At 48.0% G+C, this 22,262-nt stretch overlaps 1 protein-coding gene across 4 annotated transcripts in view; it reads right to left on the bottom strand.

Moving 5' to 3' along the window:
- The window catches only part of ptprua (protein tyrosine phosphatase receptor type Ua), a 155,832-nt gene extending 134,083 nt beyond the window's left edge, over nucleotides 1-21,749 (bottom strand). For 2 of the 4 annotated variants that reach the window (XM_077009735.1, XM_077009734.1), the window contains exon 1: nucleotides 21,325-21,749. In XM_077009735.1, the coding sequence (XP_076865850.1) occupies nucleotides 21,325-21,394 (70 nt within the window). In that variant the 5' untranslated portion in view covers nucleotides 21,395-21,749. The remainder of the gene's footprint in view (nucleotides 1-21,324) is intronic. The other 2 variants (XM_077009732.1, XM_077009736.1) reach the window with 1 other exon arrangement.
- Between the last annotated feature and the right edge of the window lie 513 nt (nucleotides 21,750-22,262).

The following is a 22,262-nucleotide window of genomic DNA, read 5'->3' as shown; positions in this document are numbered from 1 at the left end:
GGCTCATAAAATATTTCTCTGCCGAGTCACTCTCCCTCGCCACAAATGGCGGGCAGGAGCATGGGCAGGGCAATGTGACCAGGACCCCACATGGAAGGATGGAGCTGAGAGAGAGAGAGAGAGAGAGAGAGAGAGAGAGAGAGAGAGAGAGAGAGAGGCAGATAGAGAGAGAGAGAGAGGCAGATAGAGAGAGAGAGAGAGAGAGAGAGAGGGAGGAGAGAGAGAGAGAGAGAGAGAGAGGCAGATAGAGAGAGAGAGAGAGAGGGAGAGAGAGAGAGAGAGAGGCAGATAGAGAGAGAGAGAGAGAGAGAGAGAGAGAGAGAGAGAGAGAGAGGAGAGAGAGAGTGACAGAGAGAGCCTGGAGCAAACATGTGCAGGTCACTTTCACCCTATTAAATGAAAGTTTGAGATATGCAGAGCTGCCCCTCTTTCTTTCTCACTCTCTCATTCTCTCTCTCTGTTTCTCCCACTCTCTCCTTCTCTCTCACCTCTCTCCCCTTAAGGTGGGCTGACATATGTGGAGCTGGATATGAAAGTTTGGGAGAAATCCATTCAAGCGATTGTTCTACTCTAGAACAGCCACTGCCGTGAGGGTTTAACAGACTTTTAGATCACTTTAACTCTCTCTGTACATTTCTCTAAATGTAGGTGAAATTGAGGGGAGGAGCTCCAAAGCTGGGCTACAGTATTACCTCACCATATGGAACCAGAAGAACCGCCAAGAACCGACGCCCCCATCTCCCATACACGTTCTGACGCCCCCATCTCCCATACACGTTCTGACGCCCCCATCTCCCATACACGTTCCGACGCCCCCATCTCCCATACACGTTCTGACGCCCCCATCTCCCATACACGTTCTGACGCCCCCATCTCCCATACACGTTCCGACGCCCCCATCTCCCATACACGTTCCGACGCCCCCATCTCCCATACACGTTCTGACGCCCCCATCTCCCATACACGTTCTGACGCCCCCATCTCCCATACACGTTCCGACGCCCCCATCTCCCATACACGTTCCGACGCCCCCATCTCCCATACACGTTCCGACGCCCCCATCTCCCATACACGTTCTGACGCCCCCATCTCCCATACACGTTCTGACGCCCCCATCTCCCATACACGTTCTGACGCCCCCATCTCCCATACACGTTCTGACGCCCCCATCTCCCATACACGTTCTGCTGTCGTGGGAAGACGAGTGGTTCACCGTTCATAAACATCTGTTGTGTCTCTGTTCGATGTGTCCGGCCTTGTGCAAAAGGTTTTTATCCGAGGTGCTCAGGAGCTCACAAGCCCATGAGTGGGATGGTGCTGGACTCCACGTGACGTGCAATATCACACGTGACAGCACGTGTTCCGTAACGCCGCCCAGGATCACTGAGCACCGGACATCGGACATTAAACGTTAATATAAAGTGTCTAATGGCTTTGTTTGTCACACATTTGCACAGGAATGCACGCATGCACACGCACACACACACACACACACACACACACACACACACACACACACACACACACACACACACACACACACACACCCACACACACCACACACACACACACACACACACACACACACACACACAGACTCACAGAAGGGGGGAAGAGGCTAGACTCTGGGCAGGTGGGAGGAGATGTAGGGGGCGCGGTGAGTGAGGAAGAGGAGCAGACAGTATCATTATCTCCATCCCAGCCCTCGTCTGCACGTCAACCATGCCAAGAAGAGGCAGCAGAACAAGCCAGGACAGGGTCTTCAAGTTGTGTGTGTGTGTGTGTGTGTGTGTGTGTGTGTGAGAGAGAGAGAGAGAGAGAGAGAAATCAACACTGACATCGTTATTCCCTAATTTAACCGCTGTCACCCTTCCTCGGTGCTGTCTCAGAACCTTAAGCAGGACTATTTCGATCCACGTCCAAAATACCAACGTCCCCGGCCATCAGTGACGTAAATAGCCGCGGCGTGGAGGTGCTCCATGGAGTCGGGCCAGCGTCTTCCCCGGGAGCCACATCCTCATCAGCTTCCATCGCACATGCCTCACAGTCGGGGCTTGGAGACCTTCCTCAGCCTTTAGCCATAACGAGCCCTGGGGGAGGGGCCCTCGCTTGTCTGTCACGGGCCAGTCAGTCGTCGGGCTATTATGCCGCATCGATCGGAGGCAAGCGATCGACGTGCCGGGTCCCACGTCAGATGGATAATAGTCGGCACCGCCGGCCCTAACCGCGGAGGGGCTTTACCTCTTCCTCATCGATCACGCTCCGATCCCTGAAGCGGGAGTAACACGGGGGAATGAGCAGACTCTGACCAATAATTCATGCTAATAGGGACAAGAGTAGTAGACAAATGGCAATCTATTCACATTAGAGCCAGGTCAGTGTGTGTGTGTGTGTGTGTGTGTGTGTGTGTGTGTGTGTGTGTGTGTGTGAGACAGAGAAAGAAAGAACAAAAGAAAGAGAAGAGAGAGACAGACACACGTCTCCCATATCAGCAGTGCAAGTTTTTTTCAACTAATTAACGAATAATCAACCACTGCCTTAAAAAATGTACTAACCTAAAGATTTATTGTTATTCATTAGCTATCTGTGACTCTGCTAATCACTTGTGAAACTAAAATGGAATGTAAATTATGCAAATGAACCCAGATGTAAATTATCTTATGCCCTAGTCAGAGTGGAATAGCTTTGAAGAATAATGACATCTGGTGATTCAATGCAACTCCAAAATTAGCAAAAAAAAAAAGTAATTAAAGTAAAAGTCAACTTTAAAATCACTTCCCAGCCATTTCTTCATCATTTTAATGATATTGAAATTGATTGTGGAGTTCATTCATACCGATTCATACAATCAGTGTATCAGAAATATCTTCATCCTACATGGCCGTCGTATCTATGTGAGGGCAGCATGGTACTATGCAATCCTTTGCCTATGCCACTTTTGCCTATACCACACGCACGCACGCACGCTCGCTCGCACGCTCGCACGCTCGCACGCTCAGTGCTTCTACCCCTTCCACACTGATCTAGCACCAGCTTCCGGTCATCCAGCGTTAACCTCTCTCACCATTTAAACCAGAAGCACGACTGACCTCCGATCAGTTTTCACGGGTGACTTCAGGCAGCACAAAGCGGGGCCCGGGAGAGCCGCTCAGCCTTAAACAGTGTGAGGGATTTACGAGCCGGTCCGGGATTAGGGCGACGATCACTTTGTCAGGGCCACCGTGCCCATCCATCCTTCTCTTAGGGACGACGTGTAATTCATCAGCACTTTCCTCCTGCAGCAGGTGCCAACGACAGGGAGCGGTTCAAAGCAGCAGCGGTCTCGGATCCGCGGGTCGTATTACTGGAGCATTACAGATGTCAGGGGTCGTTCTGTGGCACTACATTAGGAGAAAGTGCTCTTAAGACGGTAGGCATCGCTGTTCCATACACGGCAACAACTCACCCCGTCACTCCGTGTTAGCGCAGGACAGGTACGACGGTTAAGGCGGTAACTATCTTATGAGGCGTGCACCATTACAGGACGTTCGTTTTCACAGACTTGGACAGGACACAACGCTTTCACAAGAGCGCACAGTGCCCAATGATGAAAGCGGTGAGTGTTTGAGCTCAAGGAGGGATAAAGCGTGATCTTGTACTTAGACGTGCCTTCTTGACCACCTCAAATGAGTGCTCACCAAACCTCTGGGGCCCTGCAATAACCATCGTCAGCCGACGGTAAACACCAATGTCCTGACCCAGTCGTTTCAGCACGACCAACAGGAGGAGAGCCAGGGGGTTAGAGCCATCTTCCATCTTCAGCCTCTTGCCACACACTAAGCCAATAAGAGTATTAGACGCCTGGTAAACAAAGACATTGATGAGTCCCAGGGCTGAAGCTGATTAGCTCCGCTGAAGTAGACTTCTAATGACTGTTAGCTTGCCGCTAATCCCCTCCTCAATAACTCCCACATTCGGCTTCAACCGAGTTCTTTTTGGGGGGGCGGATGGATAAAAGAGAAATGAGTCATAATTGAATTACGGAATCCAAATTCTGTGAATCAGAGCGTGTGAACAGATCATTAAAATTAATTCTCAGGCTGTTGTAGCACTAATGTGGGGGTCCATTTGTGGCAAGGCCTTTTTCCACATATGCCCACTTCAAATACGTTGATGAAACTCAACGCTGAATCGATTCTCAGGACCGAACACATCTTTTTTTCCCCACTCTCTAATTGTGTTCTTTAATCCCATCTCATTCCCAGGAACCATCGCAGGGTATCCGGTCCCGTCTCTCACTCTGTTAGGGGGCGCTGGCGTCTCGAAGCCCTGAACAAACGCCCTCCGAGCAGGAGGATGAGAGCAGGATATCTGAGGATATCAGAGAAGCAGCCAGGACATTTGAAACGACTGATCTATGATAAGCTTTTGAATACCCAGCCAGCTAATAAGAGGTGTTCTGTTTCTCCCTCTAATGGTAATTAAATACAAAAAAAAAAACTGGAGGCACCCCAGTTGTGTTTCCCACTTAGGAATCTCAGATAATTCTCACAGACCATCACACAGAACACAGACAGCTGTGGGCTGAAAAGTGGCTTTCAGGAGATGAGAAGATGAGACTTCTCTTTGATTCAGTAGAAAGTTGCTCTCTCTCTCTCTCTCTCTCTCTCTTTCCTTCAAAAGCTAGCACCCTCGTGCGAGTGGACGGGCCGTCTGCCGTTTGATCTGTGGCGGAGGCTAGCTCGGCGGCCGGTGCTGGCCCACATCGAGCGAGCGATTGGGGGGAGTGGGAGCTGCCTGCTGCCGCCAACCTGGGCCTGGCTGGCGTTGCACGGGAGCGGTGGAGTTAGACCGAGCGGCTGGGGGCAGACCGAGCAGGTGGGGGGGAGAGAACACGGTGTGGAGGAAATGCCACAGGGAGCCGAGGGGTGGAGGAGGAAGGCCATCGGGAGGAGTAGAGGCGGCAGGACGAGGAGCAGTGAGGAGTGTGGCGTGGCGCATCCGAGCGATCGATGGTTGCAAACGCTGCTAACGAGCTGCCGTTCCTGGAGTAGTGCGTCCACCGCCCCGGCTGACGGGAGGAACACACCCCCGCCGGCCGGCCGCCATCGATTCTTGAGTTACTCACTCAGCCTCCCGCGCGCCCACACGGTCGCACGGCAGTCACCCAGAGCGCTAGGACAGAGCCATCGATCAACCGAGAGAGCTGCAAAGGATGCTGGGTAGGAGGATGAGATGTGCAGGCTGGTCTTCTGCACTTGTTGAAGGAGCACGAGATGTGGGCCCAGTGCACTCTCAGCTCCTCAGAACAACACCGTCATCACTTCCTGGGTTTGGATTTCTGTGTCTAGAATATATAGCTCTGTATAGAATTAGACCAGAATTTGCTGATGTTTGAAAGAAGATATGAAAATAAGACAGACACAAAAAATGCTTTAGAAAAACAGAATAAATAACTATTTCTGCTCCTCTGTATTTCTGACACAGTAAAAGATGCGATAAAACATAGATATTGTGGACTTAAGAAAACTTGTTTGTGGATCTCTGAAAATTTCCAGGGGATGGACCGTCAGTGGCCTAATGAAAAGTGAGCATGATCAGCAGATTAGAATGTTCTGCGCTGGCGTAACAGACTGTAAACGATCACCTCCTGCCCCAGACCTCCTGCCCCAGACGTGCGTTTTGTCCTGTGTTTCCTGCTTCCAACTGCCAGCTGCCGTCTGTGGACTGAGCCTTGTGTCAACATGGCAGAGCGAGCAAGCACATCGTGCCACCGTCTAGGAAGGAAACGTACCAGTGGACGCAGTTCAAGGCCTTGTCTAGTCCCACCCTGTCTAGTCCCACCCTGTCTAGTCCCGCTCCGTCTAGTCTCGCCCTGTCTAGTCCCGCCCTGTCTAGTCCCGCTCCGTCTAGTCCCACCCTGTCTAGTCCCACCCTGTCTAGTCCCGCTCCGTCTAGTCTCGCCCTGTCTAGTCCCGCCCTGTCTAGTCCCACCCTGTCTAGTCCCACCCTGTCTAGTCCCGCTCCGTCTAGTCTCGCCCTGTCTAGTCCCGCCCTGTCTAGTCCCGCCCTGTCTAGTCCCGCTCCGTCTAGTCTCGCCCTGTCTAGTCCCGCTCCGTCTAGTCTCGCCCTGTCTAGTCCCGCCCTGTCTAGTCCCGCCCTGTCTGTGGTCCCAGAGTGGAACTTCATTAACACTCCATTCTCGGAGTTAGAGCCCCTCCAAAAATACTCAGTAATCAGAGCTACACCTGTGACGCCAGCAGACAGAAGGGTCTCCAGGGGCAAAGCGGAGCATGCAAATTTGTTGGATGGTGTGAGCAGGAGATGCATCAAAAAGTTGGAGAATGAGAAAGAGAGAGAGAGAGAGAGAGAGAGAGAGAGAGGAGGAGGGGAGGAGCAATGGCGCAGTGTGTGTAGAGAAGAGTTCGGGCGGCCACAGAGAGCGGCTGTCATACACAGATCTGGCCACAGTTAATTGCTTTGGCAAACTGTAATCGGAACAGTCACGCCAATAAGCGTCACAGAATTGAATTAGATGAGAGGCTGAAAGCGTGAGTAACACACAGTATTGTGCTGGGTAAAGCTGTGGTTGGCACATTGGCCTCACATACGAGGTCTCAAGCACACACACACACACACACACACACACTCACACAGACTCCTATGAGGATGGGACTGTCAGATGCAGCTGAACACTGGCTCCGCTGTAGACATCTGAGACAAGGAGCCTACTGTTACCATCAGTGCAGCGCACCACACACACACACACACACACACACACACACACACGTGCAGAGTAATCCATTAGCATTCATTTATGATGAGCATCAGAGCCGGAGTGGCTAATCGGGAGATTCGGGAGGATTCCCGATGGGCCGGCTCATGTCAGTCTCTAGTTTGGGCCGATTGGGAGGGAAAAATAATATTGGGCAGTATTTGGGCATATAACTCCCGGGCTGAAAAAGTGTCCCACTCCGGCCCTGATGAGCATCAATTGTTATCCGTGATAAGAGCTATAAATTTGAAAGTTTTCCTTCAGACAGGCATCTAAGTATGCAAACACACACAGCTACACTATGACTTTATGATCTTTATGACATAACCCTGATGTCATCAAGCCCCTTTCCCTCCTAAAGAGGCCTCAGGACACCCTAAAACAAAACACAACACACAACACCCCACCTCACTCTTTCATGGCCTTCAAGAGAGCTCACACACTTTCACTCCTCCTACCTTCTCTCACAATCTCCCAATTTCACTCACGTACCCCCAGTTAATGGGGAACTGGTCCTGCTCCTTTGCATTTTATCTTGTGTCACTGCAAGGACACACACACACACACACACACACACACACACACACACACACAAGCCACGCGCTCATGCAGATCCTGTGGTGCATCCCTGGTGCCAGTTTTCGTGGCGTCTCCGGCTCATTGGGTCGGAATAAATCCGCGTCGAAGCACATGTGTGCGTGTGTGTGTGAGAGAGTGAGAAAGAAATAGAGAGAGAGAGAGAGAGAGAGAGAGAGAGAGAGAGAGAGAGAGAGAGAGAGAGAGAGAGAGAGAGAGAGAGAGAGTGTGTGTGTGTTCTGGGAGTGAATACACCCACGGTTTGAAACAATCGCCGAAACAGCATCGTCCCTCCCAAGAGACAATCCCGTCCCCAGCCTCCTGCTGACGGCACCATGCATGACTTCATCTGCTTAATCGTATGGAAAAGACTTGGGCCTTACTTCCCAATTAAGCACAGGCACGCACACTCCCACAGACACACACAATCTCGGTTTACTATCCTTGTAGAGATCTTCAATTGACAGAATGATTACTGTAGCCACAAGGTGGTCTCCATAAGATCAAACATGTCGGATATTCCTATTCTTGTGAGAACATTTGGTCCCCGTGGATATATATAAACGCGTCCACACACACAATTTTTGCATGTGTCAAGAAACATTGTCAGTTCCGCCACTAAGACGAAGAAAGGGAGAGCCGTCCCACGGCCATCACGTGACGTAATGGTGGTCATGCCAGACGCTCTTCCAACAATGCAGCTTCTGCTGGTGGTCCATGGGGCCTTTAATCTTCAGTCCTCTCCGCACTCCCAGAGTGCTCACTACTAGAATCCATTGTTCATTCCAAACTTATTAACAGAGGTTCATATTCCATTCACACACAGTGTGAACCACCACTTACAAAACGTGTCGAATGACCAAAAGAGTCCCACAAAGGCTAAAGTGGCCCATGTTGGATATCAGGTTGTGCTTAACAAAAATTAACATTATATAAATTGTCATATTTAAAATTTTTAGATTTTAATCACTTTTTGGAATCACAAAGAACATTGGCAACCAAAATGCAGGTGATGATGGCCTAACGAATGTATTTGAACTTCGCTGTGGGAGTTTCTGAAGTGTGAGTTTGTGAAGTAGTTAATGAAGTTTGAGTTTGTGAAGTGGGAGTTTGTGAAGTTTGAGTTTGTGAAGTGGGAGTTTGTGAAGTAGTTAATGAAGTTTGAGTTTGTGAAGTGGGAGTTTGTGAAGTGGGAGTTTGTGAACTCCTCGTAAGAGTGCAGCTCCAGCAGGCGAGCAGAGCAGGGGTTCGAGGGCTGGAGTTAAGAGTCTGACCTCCCACACAGCACACGAGCCACGGACTCCACGGAACCTCTCCGCCCCGCAATTCAGCAATACACCCACTACACCAAGCCTCCACCCGGCAGCAGCGTCGTGTGTGGGGGAGGGGTGTGTGTGGACTGGCTGGAGGTCAGGTGTCACGCAGGGTTTTCTTCTCACATCGAGTGTCCGGGGTCAAACTTACACATGCATAACCACACACAAACACGCGGCCAGGTCTTCAGAGGCACAGAGGAGCCCACAGGAGCAAGCTGCTTTGTAATTTTGCTTCAGTATATTCTTGTTATAAATATGCAGCTCAGGCCAAAGCCCTGTAAACAACACTAACTTTGAATAAATACCCAAAAATAGTACATTTTTTTTTGTTAAATGTACTATTTACTAGTACATTCATCCAAAAGCCTCTTCTTTGATTTAAATAGCAGCTGCTGATATGGCATTCCTAACCTTTCGAAGTTTGAGTGATTTGAGTGATTGGACAGCTAGATTCCTCCCTCGGGAGTAGATGAGAGATCTGTTAACTGTTAACAGTGGCTCCTAAAAGAGAAAAATCAGGTGCCAATAACTTTTATTGGTGCCATAATATTTTACATATAAGCATTGCAACACTCTCCTCAGGTCATCTGTTATTTCAGATCTCTGCCGTCCTGATATCTTTCTCTTCCTTGTATGCCCGAGTGACTTTTGATCCTATTAAAATGTTTAATTAACGTTTGTGGCTGTGATTGAGCAGATGGCCTCTTAGGGTCCAACAGAGATGTAGATTGTGTGAATAAATACTATATCTTTCGCTTCGCCATTTTCAACAAGCTAACGCTTAGTACTAAAGTTTCAGCTCGGCTACACTGCTTCGCGAGTCACGCTGATAAACTTTTTTTTCCAATTACAAAAAATCCTCACCCATAAAAAATAATAATGCTGTTGTATTACCTGTCACCACTGGCGAGTGAAATAATTATATTGCTCGCAAATTAATATTTATGGTCGCGATTGCGACCATTTTAGTCGCAGTCTGGAGCCCTGTTAGAGACACCTGCCCTTTCATGATTGGACCGTTCCTGTATGGAAATTAGACATGTGACCCTTGAGTGCAGCATAAAATTAGGTTTTTAAGTTACCCGTGAATCATTTTGGGTGTGAATCCACATTTAGATGGAAAAATCAAGTGATGTCAAGAACCGTTAAGACTAACAGGCAGCCCACAGGCAAGCGAACTTGTCCTATTGTCTTGGACAAACATTCCTGCAGAACACCTAAACGAATCTGTGCCAAAATGACCTGATGTGGTTCTGAACATCAAAGGAAGTCCAGTGTGAAACTAGATGGGCATCTCTAATAAACTGGTCATTCAGTGTATGTTGATAAGGCATCTGTGGGTGTGGGTGTGTATGAATGTGAGTGTGATCAGTGTGTGAGTTTGTGTGTGGGTGAGTTTTTGTGTGTGTGTGTGTGTGTGTGTGTGTGTGTGTGTGTGTGTGTACCTTCCGTGCTCTGAGAGGTGCCCTAGCCCTACCCTTTGGGAAGACAGAACAAAGCCTGATGTGCTTTTGGCCCAATTAAGCGAAACATAAGTCAACAGAGAACAAGAGCTAAAGACTGAGGCTAACTTGCCCCGAGCCTGTCTGGCATCTGAGACCTGCTCCCTTCTGCTGCACGCCCTGATGTCTAACTCACTGGCTCACCCCCAAGACTTCACACAGGACCTGCTCACCTGCATCAACATCTCCCAAAGTGCTGGGATTCCTCTCTAAAGCCTCATATTAATTAAGGAGGCACAATTCAGAGCCCCTACATGTCACTGGCCCTTATTATAAAGAAGAAAAAGAGACAGATTAATGCAGCGAGGCAAGAAGCTGACTGATTTGATCCTCTGTTCCTTCTTTCTCCACATCTCACCATCGTGAGAAGGATAGACAGAGTGAGAGACAAAAACAGAACTATGGAAAGAAAAAGCTGATTTTTGGGGTTCAGTAGAACAGTAAAAACAGAAGCGTCTTAGAATACAGGCACAGAATACTGGGATGTGCTGTTTACCATCCCTCGAATAGCCTTTGTTTTGTGTTGTCATTAATAACACTGTCAAATTGAAGCTCGTTGATCTGAATCAAGCTTCGCACGTACAATACTGTGTCCACAAAAGACCTGCTTGTGACTTTAGAAAGATTTTGTATGAGGAAAGAGGTAGAACAGAATATGATCCAGCCACCTGGAACATTGCTGGGAATTTTACTGGGGCTATTCCCAGGAAACTGCCGGATCAACTTTCCCAGTGACTCCGGCTCACGTTCCCACGTAACCCTGGAAGCCCACCACAACATTTACGGGCACGACGGCATGCGTGAAAGGGGCAAAACAAAGTAGTGTCGTCTTGACAAAAGGAAACCTTAATCTCAGCTCGCAATTAGCTGCGAGCCGAGATCCCCATTATGCTGGGATCCAGCCCTGACCCAGCAGATCTGTTGACGGAGATTATAATGCTAAGCACCGTCCGTACTGGCCATGAAAGTGTCTCACTCCGTCTCCTGATTGGTGACCTTAATTAGGTTTTGGGCCCCATTTCCTGGTACTCACATAAGCAGTGGGAAAAGACGACGAGATAGAACACAGCCTGGGGGTGAGGGGTGGTGTGGGTGGGGGTGAGGGGTGGTTTTTGGGGGGGAGGGGGGTGAGGGGTGGTGCTGTTTCTACACAAACAACGAGACGAAAGAAAGTGCAGACAGTGTTCTAACACAATTCATAACCCACTTCTGGAGTCAACAATAATGCAATAATGGGTAGCCTGGGGACAGAAGACAATGAGGAGGGGGTGTGGTGGAGGAAGAGACAGAATGACTAAAGAAGACAAGCTCCCTCCCTCGCTTCCTCTCCTGTTTCCCTGCTCCTTCTCTCCTCCCTGCTCTCCTGTTCTCCTCTTCCTCACTTCTTTCTTAGCCTTCTTGCCTCTTCTGTGTATCCTCTCTTCTCCTCCCTCCCTAAACAAGCGTCTCTCCTCCCCCTCCCCAAGCATCTGGTTCTGCCGTCCTCTAGGGGAAAACGCTTGGTGTGAAGGCAGCTCTCATTTTGGTCGCTCGCATTTTGGCACGGTGTACAAAAAAGCCCAGATAGATTGAAATGAAAGAGAAAGAAAAAGAAAGAAAGAAAGAAAGAATGAAAGAAAGAAAGAAAGACAACTCAGAGTAAGAGGACTTGTAAGCTTAACTTCGATTGCAGCATGCCCCTCCTCTCTCCCCTCCTCCTCCACTCATATCATCTCCTCTCTTCTCCCCTCCCTTTTCGTGTGCTCATGCTCTGTCCTCCTACACTGCCATCTCCATCTTACCCCAACATAGAAATCACGACTGCATCAAATCTACACCAACTGCCCTAACTGCTCCTTCGGCCGTGCGTGCGCTCACAGGCAGCCGTTCCAATAGGGCGGGCAGCCACCCTTGACCTTTGCCCTGGTGCCTAAGGAGCTAGCCTCATGCTACATGCAGTCAGTCTGCACAGTGCTGTAATTAAGAGAAACATCCCATCAGTGCGGCTCTCCTCGGTAACGGCACACTGTCTCTATGTGCCTCGGCTAAGCTCGTCCAATCCCGGATACCATCTTAGAAAAGGTCGTTGTGCTCAGTACAGCAGCCCAAGGCACCAAATTGCTTTAAATTACTTTCTCGTTTCTTTCATTTGAGGCTCAGAAAGATACACTTTTTGGTGTGTTTTTTGGTGATGGTTCCAGCTCACACACTATAGCAGTTATTTTGCCACCAGGGCTGGACCAGGAATTGTATGATTCGCATACAGGCATCACTACCATCATTTCCAAGACACTGTCTCAAATTGACTGCAAGCGTAACGCCATCTGTTTTGGCAATGACTAGAAACTCACTCCCGGGAAGACAGAGGAGGTCATTGGGTCGCTGGCCGCACAACGGGGGGGCGGTAAAGACTAGGGGCCACTCACTTAACCTCTCCAACGTCTGTCTGTCACGCCTCTCATACCAGACATGGAGATTATGGGAAAAGGACAGAAGGGAAAATAAGCTCATCTTCGAAAGATTTCTGAGCAGCTTGGTGGAGTTGGAATCAATGCCGTCTCCTTTCTTTGCCTTGGTCTCTCTGAGCGAGAGTAACAGTCGCTCTGGCTAAGCCGACACTAACCTTGGCAGCGCTCTTTGAATCCACGTATCGATCAGATCGGACAAGTTCAAACAGGGTCCACAAAGAAAAACTGGCCTGAAAGTCTCACGCCGGCTGCCTGTTATCTATGCAAGGAAATGATTACTACACATAATCCATAAAACATAAGCCAGTGGACAAAGATCGCAAGATGGCATAGGATGGATGTGGTTGCCATGTGCTCATGAGGGATGAAGCAGCACTCCAGACAGGAGATGCGTCCGGGCCGTCCTCCTGTGGGGGAGGAGTCTGGAGCTGTGGGGGAGGAGTCTGCAGCTGTTTCCCTGAGTGCTGTTATACTGGCATATCAGGCAATATGACCCTCACCATTAAAGGGTACAAATGCCAGGCCAATCCTAATCCTAATCCTAATTTGAAATGGTTGCTCATTATCCAAGATTCCTGTTAAGTTTTTGTAGGTGGGGGGAGTGAGGGCATCAAGTCTGCATGTCTGATATTCCTGTCATCTCCATTGCCAGGGTCCTCTGGCAGCACCAGAGCAGAACTGAACGCCACAGAGGAGAGCATGAGTAGATCTGTGGTAGAAGTGATAAAAGTACACGCTCATGGGCCACCATCTCCACTCCTTCTCCCTCTCAAGACTTTTGGTGCCCTTGTGATCTACTCACCGAATCTCATAACGTAACGTTCTCTTTAACTGTATATATTTCACCAATGACCTTTCTTCAGGATTTCAATCTCGCATCTTAGCAACCCGCTGAACACGGATTTGATTGGATGGCTGACTTGAGGCGGAGCCCAGGAGGCGGAGTCGAGGGGAGGGTCCGACACCTCTGATTTATAGCGTTTTCACATGGAAGAAAGTACGAAACATGGATCTGAGCTCCCAGGTACTCTCCTCCACTATGACTGATCTTTCACAGCTGGGTCCCACTTTGACCTTCTGACTGACAGTTGCCATGGTTACAGGGGGAAAAACCCATCACATTTTCCTTCTTTTGTTTCTAGGTGCTTAAGAAACTCCTTTGAAGTAATTAGATCTATTGGACTCATAGACACCTGATAGACACAGACATAAAACATGTCTGTGACATTTTATGATTATATGTGTAAACATTAGTTAATGCACAAGTGAGTCCAACTGTTGGTCACGTGTTGATTCTAGAGCTAGATATGAGATTCATATCAGGGATCAGTTAATTTTGTCTATTAAAATTTGAACTAATGATCTCAAGAAGCAGAAAAGTGAACCTAAAATATAACACATTTAGTTGGAAACAGCCAAACCATTATGTGTAGGTTACATGAATTTCACCTTGAATTTGACAACACTGCAAAGCCAGTGGTAACTCAGCCTTAGAAATTCTTCTTAACCAGGTCTTGAAAACAATATGAAACTGTCAAAAGAGCACAAAGATTTGCACTGGTGCCCTCAGCAGTAGCTAATGTGCTAATCCCAAGAAGGAGCAGGTGTAGTTTAGGATACTACAGACTGATATTTTCTTTTTTCAAATCACCAAGTCTTCTGTGTGGAAAGGCCATGCTCCAGCATGCTAAAATGTGCCTGTGAAAAAAATACATCTGCTGCAAAGTTTTGAGTGGTAAAGATTCACTTGTGCCAGAGATTAATCTGTTCTCTGGTACGAGATTCATCTCTACCACAAATTGAAATTGTGGAGAAAAAAATATGAACTGACAATAATCCAAAGTGTGCCACTTGTGTAAACCTCATTGATCATGTGACTATGGATGTCAGAATGACCCATGGAGTGTACAGGGGCATCTCAATTGAACCCAACTGAACTCATGGACCTCTCTTTCCTGTAGTACTGTGACCAGAAACATTTTAATAAAGAAACTATCAACCTTTCAGGATCAAAAATGTCATGTTCTTGTTAGTCACTGTAAATGAACCCCACAGCATGCATTCCAACCACTAATGACAAGTGAAGGCAAAACGCCCCTAAAACAAGCAGCAACTGAAGATGGCGACACTGAAGGCCTAGCAGAACACAAGCAGGGACGAGCCGCATCGCACCATCCCCACGACCCGCCGAGGACCGTGGGTCACATCCTCAGGCACTGACTGTATCTCTCTAATTGTTATGATGAGTCTTGGTTCCTCTCAAGGTTCCTTCTTCATGCTCATAGGGAGTTTTTCCTTGCCACCGTCGCCCTTGGCTTGCTCACTGGGGGCTTGGACTCGGACACTCGTAAAGCTGCTTTGTGACAACAACTGTTGTAAAAAGCGCTATATAAATAAAATTTGGATTTTCGATTCATTGATTGACATGATATGCAAACAAGTGCTAAATGCAACAATTTTATTTTAAATAATACAACTGCAGCCAATCGTGCGCCCCTGAGATGAGCGTGCCGTTCTTGAAGCCTCCATTTCACATCCCAGCCCTCGCCTACTCTCCTGCCTCTGTTGCATGGGTTGCCATGGTGATGCGGCAGTTCTTCCGGTGAGAGGTGGGCCCGTGTTCTTGCGTGCATACATGAGCTCACCGAGAACTTTTAGCCCACCTCGTTACATCTGTCACAACCGCGGCCAGAGCTGGTGTCGGCGTAGCAAACTGCCACAGCCAAGTTCCGACGAGACGTTTTTATAATATAATAATCCGAAGTGCTCAGCAGGTCCTGACAGCCCTTTGGTGCTCGCACAGACGTGCCGTTTCGACATAACTCCATGACGGTTCCGGGGAAACTTCCGTGGGATGACGGACGCTTCCTGTTACGAGAAAGCTCTCCCAGTTCCATTTCGGCTAAGCGGCGCCATCTGCTGCCGGAGGACTATCATGCAGCTCGTGACTGCCGGAGGGCCAGCAATGAAGTGGGGGGGGGGGTGTTATCATGGGGTGTGGGGTTTGCGGAGAACACCGGCACCGAGCCATCTGTGGTGTCTCAGCTCACCAGCGCTGGGGAACATGCGGCTCTCTCGTTTGGCACCTGGACGTGGAAGCTGATGGCTCAGGCGTGCCGTACCCAGGAGAGCACACCAGTGCCAGGGCACTCCGGAGAACGCCGGTTTCAACGTGCACGGTGCAGTGCAGTACAGGACACCGGAGCACTCCCATATAATGAATGTATACACACTACAGAGGTATAACGCCTGTTCCCCTCAAGAACCACAAACACTCCTCAGACATGCATACAAAATCACAACACACAACACAACACCCTCCACAAAGGTTTCTGCTTCTTCACCACATCCGTACAGCAGTGGAGAGTCAAATGACATCACAGCCAAGCCCCAATAGCCAGAAGGATATGTTGCCCTCCTGCAGGAGTGGTGTGTGGACACAGGTGGTGGGAGGAAGCTTACCCAACAGCATGACACTGACACCGACTCCCCGGGGACTTCGCTGTGACACATGGCGAACTGAGAGTGCGCGCGTGTCTGAATCTCTGCCCTCTCCTGCTCTCACTCGTGTTATCAACTCCACACACACACACCACACCACCCCCCACCCCCACCTGTGTTTATATACTGGCCATGGAGGAATTTCACTGACACTGAGTAGGACACTAGTGCAGTAAGCCCCTCTCTCCACCCACTCTCCCCCGAGGCACTACACCAATCAGCTCAGCGCTCTATAAGCAAATGGGCGACTTCTGCTCATGCAACCCTGAGACAACCCTGGATGTGATAAGAAGAAATCATTTTTTGATAAAAAAAAAAGAGATGGTGGTGTTGGTGTTGGGTGTTGGGTGTTGGGGTGTTGGTGTTGGGGTGTTGGGGTGGGGTGTTGGGGTGGTGGTGTTGGTGTTGGGGTGGGGTGTTGGGGTGGTGGTGTTGGGGTGGGGTGAGGGGGTGGGGTGTTGGGGTGGTGGTGTTGGTGTTGGGTGTTGGGGTGGGGTGTTGGTGTTGGGTGTTGGGGTGGGGTGTTGGGGGTGGGGTGGGGTGAGGGGGTGGGGTGTTGGTGTTGGGGTGGGGTGTTGGTGTTGGGTGTTGGGGTGGGGTGTTGGTGTTGGGGTGGGGTGAGGGGGTGGGGTGTTGGGGTGGTGGTGTTGGTGTTGGGTGTTGGGGTGGGGTGAGGGGCGTTTTTCAACAATTCACAGCAGTCCCACAAAGGACAGCTCAGTTACTGTGACTCATCCCACCACGTCCAGTCAGAGAAAGAGAGGGAGATGAAAAAAAAGATGACAGAAGAGAAGGGGAGGGAGAGTGAGCAGGAGAGAGAGAGAGAGAGAGAGAGAGAGAGAGAGAGAGAGAGAGAGAGAGAGAGAGAGAGAGAGAGAGAGTGTATGGTAGAGTGAGAACAGAAGAGCGCAAGAGAATGAAAACAAGAAAGCCAACAAGAAAGTCCAATTTAAGCCAGAGCAGATGCAGGCTGTGATGATTAACTCAGAATGCAAGGAGACCATTTGCACAGGACAGCTTTTCCCATAAATATATATGACATTGTTAAGCTCCGTCACGACCTAATGTCTTCTGCTTGTTCAATGGGCTCGCAATCAACTCCGTAATGCTCGGCCTAATGTGGAAATGATGTCAGATAAATGTGCTTCTCCTTCTGGAAGTGTTAGATCCTGAAGCACATGGCCGTGTCACCACTGAAAGCAAGACCGCCTATGCCTACCTGGCCAAAAAGCAATGGCACAATTTAAAGCCATTTCCTCCATTCTCTCCATTAGAGAGTAAAAGCCCATTGTGTGATTTCAGTAATGTAAATGTCAGAGAGAGACAGGAGAGAGAGAGAGAGAGAGAGAGAGAGAGAGAGAGAGAGAAAGAGAGAGCGTGAGAGAGAGCATGTGTGAGAGAGAGAGCGTGTGAGAGAGAGTACCAGGAGTAGTAATGGAATGTGTGAGTGTGTCTCTGAGCTGAAGGGAGGTAAGGATGTCCATCGGCTGCACTGATCTGAGTGTTCGTGCATTAGCTGTATGGCAGTGTGCGGCCTCCCCTGAGAGGGCTCCGGCCTGGCATGATGGAGCCCCAGCAGAGGCCGCTTCCAGCACTCAGAGGCCACTTCCAACACAGTGTGCCAGCTCTCCGTGTCCTTGAACACAGACCCTGTACACCTTCACACACTGGCCTCTGATCACCACCTGCCTTCCACTTCCTATCACTATATATCACATATATGTGTGTGTGTGTGTGTGTGTGTGTGTGTGTGTGTGTGTGTGTGTGTGTGTGTGTGTGTGTGTGTGTGTGTGTGTCAAATTGTCAATTAAATTAAGTGTTTCCAGACAAACGGGATGTTTCAAGAAAGCTTCATCAGCTGTGCTAGCCATGTGTACAGATAGATAGATAGATAGATAGATAGATAGATAGATAGATAGATAGATAGATAGATAGATAGATAGATAGATAGATAGATAGATAGATAGATAGATAGATAGATAATGCAAAGACATCAGAGCAGAATTATGTTAGGCTCAGGGGTAAGTTACTGTCACACCTGCACACAGAGGGACATACCCCACACACACATACTGTCACACTGTCAGAGCAGGTGATAGGCTGCACTAAGGGATAAATACATTGGCTGAGAAAACCCTTCACACTGCAAAAGAAAAACTAGCTGCAAATACACAAAGCAAATTCATCAAAATGACAATGTATACCAGGGGTACTCAACCCCCCCCCTCCCGCTCAACAACTTACGTTCGCCACCCCCGCCACACCTCAGGTCACAGGTATCTGCCAAAATTGGACCGCGGACAAATTTAGTTGAGTACCCCTGATGTATACGCTACATTTTGTAAATACACTGCAAATTCAGAAACGCTGCAAGTCCAGTCACAACGCAATGGAAGTGGTCCACAACTCAACGTAAGTGTTTTTGAACAAATTTTTATAAGCAGAGTCCACCAAGTGAAAAGTAAGTGAATACCATGATTTTATCACAGGAAAGCTAAATGATGCAAAATTTCTCAAAATGATTCCACAAAATAGAAAAAACTAAACCTGGTATATAGTTAGTTAGCTAGGTATTTAGACAGAAAGTAGGTGGTAAATGGGATCAGGGATTTTAAGGCTGTGTTATGTACAGCATACCAATAATAAATGTGCAGAGATTATAAACTTGTTTTTCATTCTATATCATAAGTTATCTTACCAGCCATAAAATCATAGTAATCACTTACTTTTCACATGGCAGTTGCTGCTTATAATAGTTTGCCCAGAAATTCTTCCATTGTGTTGTGACTGATTTCTGAATGTGCAGCTTTTGTCAATTTGCAGCACATTTCTGAAATGTTGCGCACATGTTTTCATTTGGATGAATTTGCTGTGTGCAGCGTGTTTTTCTTTTGCAGCGCAATGGGTCTTCTCGGCCACCGTAGATTGTTTCAGTCATGAAGCATATTCACACATGAGTGTCATAACAGCATGTCAATCAACCTGTGTGTGTGTGTGTGTGTGTGTGTGTGTGTGTGTTACAAATGGAACAGGTTACCATACATTGAGATTGCATAACTATCATCACTGTTCAATGCTGTCATGATCTCCCAAATAAAATTCCCAGTCATAAGAAGCGGAAATTATGTTATATCAGGGAAGACTTCCATGTGGTGTTAAGAGACACATTAGATAGTCACATTATCCAACCTTTTCCATTATCTGTATTGAGAATCAACAATAAAAGGACAACCTCAAAGGGCTGTTTGGCTGCATGGTCTAATTGGGTTTAAAGTAATTGCAAAAACAACCGTTTCACAATTAAACCCAGCCAATTTTCTTTTCCCTTGCCGGAGGCGTAGTTTTTCCTCTTAGGAAATATCGTTTCGCTCCTGGTAATGCTTGATGAAGTCTGAATGTCACCGAGGGCGTAGATTCATTTGATGAATACTGCCTTCCAGTGTCGACGTTGATACAGGAGTGCACAGAGGGGCCTATCAAAAACCAAAACACGTCTCAGCGAGCGGCGCCACACAGAACCCGGGATTCATATTAGACGTCACAAAAGTAACGTGAATGGACCCAGAAGAGATTCATTTCGACATGAAATAACTTGACAGTGAAATGCTGGCAGAGGAATAGCAATATTTGCTACCAGGCACAGGCACAAAGCAATTAAAGTGTGAGCGCGGAGTGAAATGTTGTAGTCGCGCGATCTTTATCTTCATTTTACCAGTACGCGTCAGTACCGACAACTGTCTGCTGGCCACAAACGGTACTTTATGAGCCCTCTTCCGTTAATATACTATTAATGCAATCTCTCAAATCATGCGGTCTGAATTACACCGTAGATGTGAGGACGGCGGCAATTGCTTGAGAGGTTCAAGGTCATTTCGGGAAATCGTTAAATGAGAGACGAATTGTAATGTTAATTCCGATCATTCCTAACTGACTTATCTCTCCAGAACTCGACATACACAGTTCAAAAGATATTTGCTGTCAACACACAGTGATATGAGCCTAATCGAATAAGATAACTGCGACGGTACAGTAGCCTACGTGTTTGACAATCAAATATGTTCAGTTCAATTAGTGGTGATTCAGATAATAGCGCATAGGCAGGCACTAGTGGTCCAGTCCTCCCCTCATGTAGCTGCACTTACACTGGGCTATACGGGTTTGTGTCTGCGGTCATTACGGCGAGTAAAAGACGCAGCGATTCAAATCCTGGAAGATTTCAGTTGCCAAATCTCAGTCTAAAGTTGTAAAATTATAGCGTTACAAGGTCCAAGCAAGTTTTACGAAACAAAGTTAGAAATGTACAATCCGAAAGAGAGAGAGAGAGAGAGAGAGAGAGAGAGAGAGAGAGAGAGAGAGAGACGCAGTATAAATAAGTGATCATAAGCACTCTTAGTCCGTCTTATATGACACGCACACAGCAGAGTTAGTAAGCAGCTGTTGAACAGATAGTAGCCTATATGTAAAAATAACTACCAGTGGAATTGAACAGAGAGTATATGTCAAAATAACTACCAGTGGAATTGAACAGAGAGTAGGATATATGTAAAAAATAACTGCCAGGGAATTTAACGCGGATCCTTGTACTTGGACTTCGAACTTGGTGCACATATCACCATCATAAACGAATTAAAATGCAACAGCAAGCACGGAAGCAGGATCAATATAAAAATCGACAGTGCAAAATTCCGATTTATGTTCTTGCAATAAACCATTTTCCAAATCTAAACACACTACGGGAGAATGAGTGAATAATCTCTCAGTTACCGTCGTACCATTATCGGCACGTCGGCATCTCAGGATAAACGCAGTATTACAAACATACTGTCAAAGGACATCATTGCAAAACAGACCACATTTATAAGTGACTCGTAATAATTAACCGCTCAGTCGTAATTGAAATGTTCTGTCGGGTCAACGTTGTCCCGTCCGGACGTGATAGTTTAAACCCACATGCGTCCTGCTGTCTGTGTGACCGGCTGCATCTTCAGCTGTGGGGCTGACAGCTGCTCAGCTACTTCTGCCCTGTGGTCTTAAACACCATGCTTTCTGAAACTTGTGTAAACTTTACCTGTTTATACAACATGACCACAGAATAGGCAACATAAACAGTGTAATTTAGATCACTGTTCCAAGATATCAATGTTTGTCAACTATCCAGAAGACCCATAACGCGAGAGAAGAACACGGATCCGCGCAGCTGTGCGGACGGAAGCAAACTCAAATCTTACCTGTTGGCCCTTCAAGATTTTCACCGCAAACTCTGACGACAAGAATAAGCAGAAAAGTCAGTGGATTCATTGTCGGCGCGTTATTCCAGTTCGTCACAACAACTGAAATCTTTGCGGTGACTTTGCAAGACTGTGACACAAAGTTGAAGGCAGGCGCCCATTGATCGCTGATATCCTGCTGGAGATATTGAGTCTCCACCAGAGACGCAGTAACAACCCGAGACCTTCCAGCTGACGTCAGGCAAACCGTTCAAAATGAGCTTTTCTCCCCTCTCACTTCTGCTTTTCCTCCCGAGAAACACGCAGTGAGGAAGGACGAGTCTGCAGCGCCTCCCCGTGGACGCCGATGGGGAACGTGATGAAGCTGCGGCGCTTCGCCTGAGGAAAACACGACCGGGTCCGAATGTTCGGAGGTGGGCTGAGACCCGGGCTGCTCAGGCGACTTACGTTCATATCAGCACTCTGTGCTAATAAAGGAAATGAGGTGGGAGTCTTCCTTGCCCTTACTAATGGCCCCAGAGAGAGCATAAATCCCAAGAGAAGGAGGTCAGAGTCAGACTGCAGGAAGTTGGAAGCGTGACAACAAATGTGGGTTTATTTGATGTGTCCTGCGGAATAAATGGCCGATGGGGTCAGGGCGCATTGCATGCGTGACAGTCGGCGTTCAGGACAGCCTGCACGTCCTACAGAGAGATGGCATGCGCACGACAATAAGAGGCTTAAAGGACTGACGATGAGAAGCTTAATGCATAAGAAACTGCAACAGTGATCCGAGTGCAATGACAGTTCAAGCTTGCCCGTCCGTGGCTGTCCGGTCTCGTGCTATTTTGCTAGTGAAAAACGCAGCTGAAGGTATTTCCCTGCCAAGTAAGCTGCTTACAGAAACGGGGCCGCGGAACTACTGACTGGACAGAAACGCTAAAGTAAGGAATCCGTCC

Source organism: Brachyhypopomus gauderio, chromosome 6, assembly GCF_052324685.1.
Source record: "Brachyhypopomus gauderio isolate BG-103 chromosome 6, BGAUD_0.2, whole genome shotgun sequence".
NCBI classification, from domain to species: domain Eukaryota; kingdom Metazoa; phylum Chordata; class Actinopteri; order Gymnotiformes; family Hypopomidae; genus Brachyhypopomus; species Brachyhypopomus gauderio.
The sequence above is the reverse complement of the archived record's forward strand: the minus strand, read 5'-3'. Positions and strand labels throughout refer to the sequence as shown.